Genomic DNA, 12463 nt, shown 5'->3' with positions numbered 1-12463 from the left:
ATTTTAGCATTAAAATAAAATTAATTTGTTAATTTTATTTCATTGTTCTAAAATTTTTTTCTCCTATATGACAAGAAAAGATAGTAAGCTTGATAATAAAAAATGTTTTCTCTTTTTAAAAATTAATTTAAAAGTCTTTAATGTAAACTCACTGTGTCCTGGGAGAATGTTTAGACTTAAAAGGTTCTCGCCCTTCTTCTTTCAACCTGAAGAGACTGGAGACCAAGGAAGATGCTGACCTCTGATATCTTCCCCTCTTCCACTTTCTTCATTACTTTATGAAGAGATTCTTCCTTTGCTTTTCTTAATGATGGGATCTCTCTGTCCTAACTTCCTCACCCTTTCTTTTGTGGACTCTTTTTATTCTAGCTGCCATGTGCATATCTTCTTGTACTCATATTCCTTGGTGACTTGGCATCATAATATGGCCTGAATTATTAAAGGACCATAAGGAAACATGACTGACAAGAAGAATAAAAATAGTTAACTTATATGACAAAGATCATAAGAGATTTACTACAAGAAACTATATGCCAATGAAATAGCCACAGTATTTAATTCTTTATTCTGTATAGTTGTGTTGTCAATTTATGTAAAGATGAGTCTCTTAATTTCTAATTAGGATTTCTTAAATTCTAATTTTAATTCAATTTTAGGTTTGCTTTTTAAAACTTTCTAAATTTATTTTTGAATTTGTGAAACATATATTATTCAAAACTCATCTGTATAAAAAGTTCTACTTAAAGAAATACCATTCCTGTAATTCAGCCATCTACCAATTTCTCAATCAACCATATAGATGGCCATCATCATTTGATTCTAATTTATCCATACTATGTTTATGTCTGCAAAAATGAGATATTTGGATAAGTGCATATATACACACATGGTTCTGTTTCATCCTCTTACACAAAGGTAGAACACTGTATGATTTCTTTTACACCTTGCTGACTTTACCCATGTCTGAAATCCTAATAAAATGGTTAATGGACATCTTTCTCATAGATTTTTATGACTTTTAGTACTCAGTTTTTTTTTTTTTTTTGTTATTACACTATTGATTATATACAACTAGTCTCTAGTACATAAATATTTTCATTATTTCAAATAATTTGCTATACAAATGTGCCCCATGCATTTTGCTATACAAATAATGTCTTTGTATATTTAAGATGTATTTCTACAAGTAGTATTGATGGGCAAAATGGTAAATATGTATACAATTTTACTGTATGTTACAAAAATCCCCTTCTTATCAGCTGACATCTAGTTCAATATGTTGTGTAAGTTAATTTGTGTATGTTCCTCTCTCCATAATTATAAATGTAAGTGCTAACAGAGACTTTTACTTTTTATACGTGGTAGCACTAAAAGCAAGTACTTATTATATAACCCATAAGCACATTTTGAATAATTGATTGATTTTTGTAGTGGTTAGTTTAAATTATTAACATTGCAAAAGTGTGTATTTATGCATGTATAGTTATTAACTAACTACTATAATCTATTTTTAGATGGTGGACTCAAACATGATCTCTTTAGTATCTTTTAATTTGAATAGTTTAACTGAAAATTCTAAGAATTTATGAGTTGATTTTATAAGTTGACTTTTTAATATTATAGAGAAAACCGTTAATAGTGATGAATATCTGCTTCAGAAATGTCATTTAAATCTAATCTTAAATATACCTTGAAAAATGATCTGAAAATTTTCCATTAAAAGGAGATTTTGCTTCTATTTCAGTCTCCACTGGTTTTGTCCTCTTTAATGTGACATTGAAGTCTATTATCTCTTTATATTTTGATTAGGTGAGGAAAAGCCCAAGCGTCTTGTCATGGCTCAAATCTGGGACAGCTTCCTCGAGGAGACTTCTGCCTTCAAGATTAGTGGTGTGACTCACACAAAAGGTATGGGATTTCTGCCTTTATGTTCTGTCATTCTGTATGCTGTCACATTTCAGAGATGATAAATATATGTCTTATTGTCTTAATAATTATTTAAGGAAAATGAAATATACAAGTTAAAAATTTTCACAAGTTTTTTTAGTACGTTGACAGAAAAATGTGGATAATGTAACCTTTATGTATAGTTATCACATCTTCACTTTTTCATTCCATAATGCATGAATACAACTTGTAAAAAAATGTTATCTCTGAGATTTTGAATAGTTGAATGTCACATCACTTAATACATAAGTGTGTGAGTCAAAGAAGATTTTGGAAAATTAAAAATACCTAGTGTGCTAAAGTTGCTTACACTTATGAAAAATAATTTCATCTTTGCAAAGCTGACAATTGGTGAAAATGTATTTTAGGGTGTGTATCTATTAGTCATCCCATTTGCATATTGATGAATAGGAAAAAATTATAAGGCATAAGAAATAATGAAGTTGCTTAAAAATCTAAAGCTCACAAACTATGACTTTGCTTAAAATATCTTTAATTGCAACAAATAATCTTAATAATTATTGTAAATATAAAATACAGATTATCGTAATTAATTTAAAAATAATGGCTAAAATCAGTAACTACTACTGACATTTAAATATAAGTGGGTTCATGACTTATTTTTACTCTAGTCATTTATATCAGCATTCTGAACCTTATTAATTTATTTCATTTGATACATTAACTCCATGTTTTTAGGTGTTATTCTTATTGAATCAAGGAGATTGCAGTTCAGAAAAATTAACTTACACAACATCAAAACAGTTGTTTGCTAACAAAGCCAGACTACCGTATGTCTGATTTCAACATCTTTGTTTTCTGTTTCTTTTCAATATATTGAAAGAAGTATGAATTGCAGTTCACCAAAGAGAAAGTACAGATGGCCAAACAATTAATAAAAATAAGTTCAGTCACTAATATTCAAATAGATGTTAAGTTAAATGGTAGCTAAGTTTTCTCTTCCTTTCTTTTATAAAAAATTTTTCTGTTTCAATGAAATAGGAACAAATATGGATTGTGTGTGTGTAGTCACTCAGTCATGTCCGACTCTGCAACCCATGGGACAGTAGCCTGCCAGGTTCCTCTCTCCATGAGATTTCCCCTGGCAAGAATGCTGGAATGGGTTACCATTTCCTTCTCCACAAATACTGATTAGGGAAGTATAGAGACATAAGAGATGCGAGTTTGATCCCTGGCTTGAGGAGATCCCCTGGAGCAGGAAATGGCAACCCACTCCAGTGTTTCTTGCCTGGGAAATCCCATGGACAGAGGAGCCTGACGGGCTACAGTCCATGGGGTCGCAAAGAGTTGGACGCAACTGAGCACGGATCACCAAATCATTACAATAGTTGTTATAGCTTACAGTGATTGATGTCGGATTCGTGATCTCTGAAGAAGAGAGTTCAGCTTCAGGATCAGGGACAGGCTTGATCACTCAGAGCTCTTGTGTGACACAAGTTTTATTACAGTGGAAAAGGAACAGAGAAAGCTTCTGACATAGACATCAGAAGGGGGACGGAAAGTGCCCCCCTCGCTAGTTTCAGCAAGGGAGCTATATACTTTTTCAGTTGGTTATTACAGTAAATCAAAAGATTGTCTCAAGGTTGTAAAAGGCTTACCAGACCCACCCTCACAACATACAGTTTAAGATGACAAGAAACATGTCCTTGAACAGGATATGTTGTTGTTATATAATCATTGACGCAGAGTTTAAGGCAAAACATATCCTTGAGCAAAATGGGTTGTTTTGTTGTGTAATCATTAGCTCTGGGCTTAAAGAAAAAAAAAATTACATGATTAAGATGAAGGAATGTTAAAAAGAAAAAAGTGTGTCCTTTTCTCCTCCTCCCCCCCTCCTCCCCCCTCCTCCCCCCTCCTCCCCCCTCCTCCTCCCCCTCCTCCCCCCTCCTCCTCCCCCTCCTCCTCCCCCTCCTCCTCCCCCTCCTCCTCCCCTTCCTCGGGGACCCCAGACTTCTTATCAGCCTGCCTAGGAATTAACTCTCTCAGTTGCTGAAAATCACTTTGTGTGATGTATATAAAGAAGCTTAGAAATTAGCACTTTTTTTTGACACAGTAATTCCATTTCTGGTGAGATATTTTCAAGAAATAACCAGCAGATGGATTATTTACTCACAGAGATGTTTGATATTGAGTTATTTATAGCAACAAAAAAATTAGAAACCAGCTTAATGCCAAATAACAACTTTGTTTTTGTAGTGACTATTTATGTCTGCTTATATTTCAATTTTACTAACCCATTGATATGAGACATTTTCTTCTTTTTTCATTTCTTCAATTGATTTTACACTTTCAAAGCCTTTATATATTGTAAATAAGTTGGAAATTTACCACTATTTTCTTTATTCTTCTTTGTTTATAATGGGGAAGGAGTTACAGGTAGGTAGGCATCTTTTTCATTTTCTCCTTTAATTCATCAAGATTTTGGTTTTTTCACTATGAAATTACAGTCTAATTTGATCCCCCTCTTAAGAGGCAAGATTTCTATCTTTTAATTAAATGATAGTTATTATTTTGTTGTTATTAATTTTTGCAATGTGATATTCTATATTCAGATCATGTGTACCCTGTTACACAGATCTGTATTTCAGGTCTTTTCCCAATGCCATAGAGTTTAAATCCTACAGGTTTATGTTTTCTTATTTTATTTCTATTTTCTCATTGTCATTTCAATCATTCCTTTCCTTTTATCATCTCTTAATACTTCTAGAAAAAAAATTAGAACAACTTGTAAACAAGTTCTGAAAAGCCACAGTAAACAACTGGATTGAAATTACATTAAACCTATAGACAAATTTGAGGGGAACTGCATCTTTATAATATTTAATCTTCTTATCCAGGACCAATTATTTCCTTAATATTTTCAAACATAGTATTTATGAATATTAATGAAGTTTATTTTTGCTTGAAAAAAATACAAAATTTCCATTGGCAGTACTTTTATTTAAATAATACAAATATTGTGTAAAGGTGGTCAAAAGGTAAAAAAAATAATAAAATGGCAGGGAATCATTCACTGTAAACATAGAGTTGAATATGGAGATTATGGAAATTATTGTTTCTCTTACCAGAGTCAGCAATCTTATTGAATTAGTTTATAAAATTTTCATCTTTGTTTGCTAATTTTGAACTATTTTATATGGAAATGACTTTGCTTTTTTTTATGCTTCCTTTTTTTTTATTCCTGGGTCCTTATTCTGCAGCAAATAATTTTTAAGACATTTTCAAATTAAAACCTAAATAATTCATTAGGAATTATATATAATGTAATTTCTGTGCAACACAGAGACCAACATTTTGTGTTCCATTTAAATTTTTCAAATTTTAAAAATGTAAAAATTATAAATGTACCTTCTTAGTTATCATTTATATTGTTAATGCTGTCTTCAAATGGTTTTCAAATTTAATGCAGTCTTCTGCTGGATTTTTCTTCTAACAGTGGACACCCTGTCTGTGCAGTGGGTTGACATTTCAAAATATATTCCCTGCTGCTCTATATAATAAAATTTCCAAAGAGGATTGTTTATTTTCAAGAAACTTCCTATTTGCTCTAATATTCTTATATGATATAATATTAGTGTTAAGGATGTCCCTGATGAGTTGGAGAACATAAACAATAAGAGTACAAAAGAAATGGGATCTGTTTCTTACAGTGCTATTGGCTTTTTAAAGACTTTGAAATTCTTTGACTGTATTGTAAAAATTGCCTCATGTACCATAAAAAGCATTTGTAGCTTTAAAAATACGTCTTTCTACACCTGCATGCTCTCAGATGAGCTGATTGAGTGGTGAGGTTCTGAACTTGCATTGTCCAATTTGCCATGTAATGTGACAGTGCATTCAGTTCAATTCAGTTCAATGCTAGACATTAAAGGGAAACCAAGTAACAGCTGGTAATACTAGAATATATTCCTCATTTGTGAATGTTGCTGCTTCAGTCCATGGTAAGCTTGTCTATGCATCATCCCAGTCACAACCTGACTTTACCAACATTTTGGTCTGTACAATGACAGAAGGACATGGATAAAAATAATTTTTGCAAATACTCCTCATATTAAATCATATTAGTTCTTTCTAAAATTTTAAGTTCCTTTGCATTTATGAAATCCCTTAATAAACTTGAATGGGTGGGTGAATGGATTGATGGATAGATAGATGGGTGGATGGATGGATGGATAGATAGATAGATAGATAGATAGAAACCAAGGCAAGAACCCTAGCCATTGAAACTATTTTTTACATTGGAAAAAGATGTTCACATCCATTTCATTCCTCAAAGGAAACATTTTTTTTTTCTAGAATTTTTCTTCCTTAGACTGAGTTCTATACTAAGCTACAGATGAAGGGAAAGGGAAAGTCACTCAATCATGTCCAACTCTTTGCAACCCCATGGACTATACAGTCCATGGAATTCTCTAGGCTAGAATACTGGAGTGGGTAGCCTTTCCCTTCTCCAGAGGATCTTCCCAATCCAGGGATCAAACCCAGGTCTCCTGCCTTGCAGGCGGATTCTTTACCAGCTGAGCCACAAGGGAAGCTATAGATATTAATAGCTAAATACTTCATTTTGTTTTTAGTAGTTTCACTGTTCTTTTTGTTATCTTTCTCTCATAACTGGTGACAGGAAGTAGACAGGAGGAGAAAAAAAAGGTCTTCCTGTCAGTGGAGAATCTTAACCTGCCAGGTTGTCACTTTAAAACTCAGTCTTGTCTACACATCTAATTAGGTCAAGTAACCAAGAATGAGACAAGAGTATAGGTGAATTGTGATCTCAGAAGACATCCTTCTATAATGCTGAGACATGTATAAGAGTTGCAGTATTTTTTCTTCTCTTTTACTAGTAAGTATTCAAATGTCACTGAAGGAAAATCAAGATTAAACTCTTGAGAAAAAAAAAATCTTAGCTGGAACATTTTCATGGATCCTCTGACTGTGTTAGTTAAGAAAAAGGGAGGGGGGCGTAGATTAGCATTATTATATATCATAGTGTAGCGCTAGGGAGTAGGCACTACTTTACAAATCTATATATGTGTAAAGTTAGACCTAGGGCTTTAGGAAGGGAGCCACACTACAGGAATAGGACATTAGACTTGCAGTGTGAGAATCTGTGTTCTGTTTTTTTGTTTTTTTTTTTTTCCCCCCCTTGATCTTTTTTTTTTTTTTTTTACTGTAATGTGGAAAAGCTGTGTTAGCTTGAGCTGGTTTCTGTACTCTGTAGACCCTGTTTTGGAAATCAGAAAAAGTAGAAATCAATTTTACCTAATAGGATATTTTTTTCCTGATAAGGTATTTTTTGAACAAATGCAGTTGTGCATGTGATGAAATGTCTAAACATTAAAATTATGTACAAGTATTGGTTATTAGTATTATTTGCATAGGTGAAAATAGGTAAATGCAAAGATGAATTCCTGATTTTCTCAGTTTTAGATGAAACAGGATCTAGCACACTGCCAGTGCATGCCAGGAAATATATTTCTGAAAAATGAATAAAGCAATAAATAGCAGTTATTTTTCTCCTGAAAACTGCTTTTTAGGTGAAACAGTTAGGAGAGAAATGATTTTAATTTTCATCAGCTGCTCATTGATGAAAGTCTTGTTGCCTTGGTCAATACCTTTTCTAGAAGAGGATATATTACAGAACAGTAGATATCTATTTTTATATTCATATTTATGTTTTAAGAGTATCCAACTTTATAGATATCTATATTTATATCTAACTATATTAAAAAATGACTCACCCTTGTTTCTCCTTTTGCTATTCCTAATCCTTTATATATTCTGTTCATTCAACATTTAAATTTAAAAACTCAGCAAATTTCTATTATTCATACCACTTTCACAAACTTTGGCATTTCCTAGTATCCCCTATATAATTTACCTAATAGTATTTTAGTAGAAAGCAGTGTCACTTGTCATGAGCAGTAACAATATACTCTGTTCCAGAAACTAAACACTTTATAAATATCAATTCATTTAGTCTTCACAACAACCCTAGGAGACAGATTCCATTAATAGTGCTGTGTTAGAGATGAGCATACTGAGATGTGTAACTTATGCTGATAAGTTATATCCAGGATCACACTCACAGTATGTGCTGGAACTTGGGTTCGAATGTAGGGCTTGGACTCGTACCCAATTATGCAATTTTGTTTTAAACAGAAGATAGCTATAAAACGTCAGTAAAAATAAAACGAAAACTTTAAATATCTGTCCAAGTTTCACTCAGAAGTATCATAAATGCCACTCTTGCAAAAAAAAAAAAAAAGTCTTCCTGGAAAGCAGTCTCTGAGAAGGAGGTTGGTGTGCAGGAAGTGTCCTAGTGGGCAGTATATGAGGGTCTGCAGCACTGGGAAAGAGAGGCTAAAACAAAACTGAACAGAGGGAGGTGAGGACAAAAGTGTCAGCTCACACCCTGGCAAGCACTGAAACAAGGATAGTGCTTCAGAGTTTCCCCAGTTGGAGATGAGGAGGCCAGGAATTTTTTTTTTTTTTTCCTCCAGCCTGGAACATTGTATCTTTGAGTGTAATTTTTTTTTTTAATTAGTTGGAGGCTAATTACTTCACAACATTTCAGTGGGTTTTGTCATACATTGATATGAATCAGCCATAGATTTACACGTATTCCCCATCCCGATCCCCTCTCCCACCTCCCTCTCCACCTGATTCCCCTGGGTCTTCCCAGGGCACCAGGCCCTAGCACTTGTCTCATGGGAGGCCAGGATTTTACATCTCATTTCTTCACGCCCATCCCTCCCACCCCAACCCCATCAATTCATCATGAAATGTAGTCTAATCCTGGAAAGGAGTTTAACTGGGTCAGGTGACTCTCTTCTGCTGAAGGCAATTCTCCCAAAAAGTTGGTACCTAGGTACTGTATACTGGCAATAATCTTGATAGCTTGGGGCATAAAGTCATAAAGATATATCTTCTTTTTAGTAGAAGCATTATTGTTCACTTTTCCTGATACTTATCTCAATAATCTTAAATATGATAAGATGTCAGAATCAAGGTTCATTTTATTCATTGTTTTGTTATTGTTCAGTCGCTAAGTCGTGTCCTGACTCTTTGTGACCCCATGGAGTGCAGCGCACCAGGCTCCTCTGTCCTTCACTATCTCCTGGAGTTTGCTCAAATTCATGTCCATTAATCAGTGATGCTGTCCAACCATCTCATCCTCTGTTACCCCCTTCTCTTCCTGTCCTCAATCTTTCCCAGCATCGGTGTCTTTTTCAGTGAGTCAGCTCTTCACACCAGGTGGCCAAAGTATTAGAGCTTCAGCTTCAGCATCAGTCCTTTCAATGAGTATTCAGTGTTGATTTCCTTTAGGATTGACTGGTTTGATCTCTTTACAGTCCAAGGGATTCTCAAGAGTCTTTCCCAGCACTACAATTTGAAAGCAGTTTTGTTCATTATATATACATAATTGTCCTATCACCATTTATAGAAAAAGTCATCCTTTCCTTACTTAAATTGCGATTACACTTTTCTCTTAAATCCATTGACAGAATATGTATGAGTTTTTTTTCTAGATTCTGTTCCTTTCTAGTTGTCTATTCATACGTTTTTGCACCAATACCGTGTATCTCAACTACCATATGGCAAGTCTTAATATGTACTAACATAAACCCTTCAAATTTTTCCTCTTCTTCAAGATTGTCTTAGTTATTCTAGATGCTTTGAACTTTCATAATAATTTCAGAATCAACTAGTAATTACCAAACACACAGGAGCACAGATATACACATGTTCCCTTGTGAGGACTTTAATTTAAATGTTAAATTAATTAATTTTAACATTAATTAATTAAATGTTAATTAACTATATGTTAATTTGTGAGCAACTGGCATCTTAGAAATACTAAGTTATTGAGTTTTTCAATCCAAGAATATGGTGTTTCTCTTCATCTAATTTATCCAAATGATTGTCTACTATATTTCTTCAAGATTTATTTAAAAGCCCATCTTATCCCTACTGATTTGACATGCCAAGATTATCATAGACTAAACTGCCATATGTACTTCAGTTCTTTCTGAATTATCTCTACTATTCCACTGATCTGTCTTTTAGAGCCCAAATTACAGTTTCAATTAGAGAGGCTTTATAATGTGCTTTAGCTTCCCTGGTGGCTCAGAGGATAAAGTGTCTGCCTGCAATGTGGGAGACCTGGGTTCAATCCCTGGGTTGAGAAGATCCCCTGGAGAAGGAAATGGCAACCCACTCCAGTATTCTTGCCTGGAGAATCCCATGGACAGAGGAGCCTGGCGGGCTACAGTCCACGGGGTCGCAAAGAGTTGGACATGACTGAGCGACTTCACTTTCTTTCTTTCTTTAGTATGTATTGAAGATAGCTCTGTCATATTGCTTTTCCTTTCTAAGATTTTTATTGGCTGTTATTCGCTGTTTATTTATCTGTATGAACCTTATAATAAACTTAACTACCTCTAGAGAAAACCTGAGAAAATATTTACTGGGATTATTTTAAAGTTATAATTTAAATTGCAACTTTATATATGTAGAAAGAAATGACATTTCTGTGAAATTAAATCTTGGTATCAGTGTCATTTTATGTATTTTCACTAGTTCATCAGCTTTGTGCCTTCAAAAACATTTACATTTTATTTTTAAAATATTTTTACAAGTGTTCTAATAGGCAAATCATGCTTAAAACTACTTTTGATCACCTTCTAAAAATAGTGATAGTATTGGCAATATATCTCATTCTTTTTGACAAGCACAATAGAAAATATACAGTTTGTTGTCACATAATACAAAATACCTTTGTGATTATTTATACTTAATAATTTCTTCCTTATTTTAAGTATAAAAGCTCACTATTATATTTTATCTTATTGCTTCCTAGATAACAAAAAGACTTTACTGAAAGTAACACTTTTCTCTGCTCAAGAATAAAAAACCTTGAATCATTTTAAAGAGAAAGATGAATATAATTAAAAGTGCTCATATAAGGACTATCATATCACTTTATTACTCATGATATTCCATGATGCAGTGGTAAAAGGATTAGCACACTATTCAAAACATTTTACACAATGTAAATAATTTCTGTAAGGGCTAATTAAATTTTATCTTCGATTTAAAAGAAAAGATTTAGAGCCTCAATTTAGATTGTTGTCTGCAGAGCAATCTCAGTGTTAGGGAATCCTACTTCTGGTTAAAGATTCCTGGCAGAAAAGCACATAGAGAAGATACATTTAACCATGTTGCTCTATTTATATTTTTCTTTAAAACATCAGGCCTTTCTTTTCCCACATAATTATGTATATCTAACTGAAACTAATCAAATATAATTTTAGTCATTTTCATGTAACTCAAAAAATTCTAATTTAGCTTTATGTAAATGTAGATGTGTAGGTAGATGGATAAATGTTAGGTAGCATCCCCTTTCTTTGAAAATTAATGTCTCTGTTGTCAACATGATGCCATTCAGTTGGCCATTGTAAGAAACCTATTGGGTTCCAGGAAGCAGAACTTTCAGACCTAACATTAGTGTTTACATTTGGCTTCATGTAAATTGTATTTTCACAACTTTTGCCCATTTTAAATGATATTAGGTTGTTTTACATCTGCCATTAATTTGCAACACTTTTTCATGTCATCAGTTGAAAACCTTTTCTTATTTGAAGCACAGTTGATTTACAATATTGTTTCAGTTGTACCAGCAAAGTGATAGTTTATCATAAAATATTGAATATAGTTCCCTATATAGTATAGTAAATCCTTGTTGCTTATCTATTTTATGTTTAATAGTTTGTATCCATTAATCACATACTTCTAATTTATCCCTCCTCTCTTCCCTTTCTTCTTTGGTAACCCAAAATTTGTTTTCTATGTCTATGTGCTTATTTCTGTTCTATATATAGATTCATTTGTATTGTTTTTAGATTCCACATGTGATGTCCTTAATATTTTTTTTCTGTCTGACTTAATTCACTAAGTATAATATTCTCTATGTTTATCTATATTGCTGCAAATGACAATATTTCTTCTTATGGCTGAGCAGCACTCCATTGTGTGTGTGTGTGCGTGCATGTGCATATATGTCACATCTTCTTAAGCCAATCATCTGTTGTTGGACACTTGGGTTGTTTCCATGTCCTGGTTATTGTAAATAGTGTTCTGTGAACACTGGGGTGCATATATCTTTTCGAATTAGAGTTTCCATCTTTTCTGGCTATATGCCCAGCAATGGGATTACTAGATCATATGGAAACTCTATTTTTAGTTTTTTTTAAGGAAATTCTACACTGTTTTCCATAGTGGCCATACCAGTTTGTGTTCCCACCAGCAGTGTAGAAGAGTCTCTTTTTTTTACATTCTCTTCAGCATGTATTATTTGTAGGCTTTTTGATGATGGCTATTCTGACCAGTGTGAGGTGATACCTCACTGTGGTTTTGATTTGCATTTCTCTAATAATTAGTGACCTGAACATCTTTTCATGTGCTTGTTGGCCATCTGTATATCTTCTTTGGAGAAACG

General features: G+C 33.3%; 1 protein-coding gene across 1 annotated transcript in view; it reads left to right on the top strand.

Moving 5' to 3' along the window:
• The window catches only part of LOC133052842 (cilia- and flagella-associated protein 47-like), a 167040-nt gene that overhangs the window by 99071 nt on the left and 55506 nt on the right, over positions 1 to 12463 (top strand). The window contains exon 13 of the mRNA XM_061137675.1: positions 1810 to 1908. Within this exon, the coding sequence (XP_060993658.1) occupies positions 1810 to 1908 (99 nt within the window). The remainder of the gene's footprint in view (positions 1 to 1809; positions 1909 to 12463) is intronic.

Source organism: Dama dama, chromosome X, assembly GCF_033118175.1.
Source record: "Dama dama isolate Ldn47 chromosome X, ASM3311817v1, whole genome shotgun sequence".
Lineage (NCBI taxonomy): Eukaryota > Metazoa > Chordata > Mammalia > Artiodactyla > Cervidae > Dama > Dama dama.
This window is presented reverse-complemented; position numbering and strand designations above follow the sequence as displayed.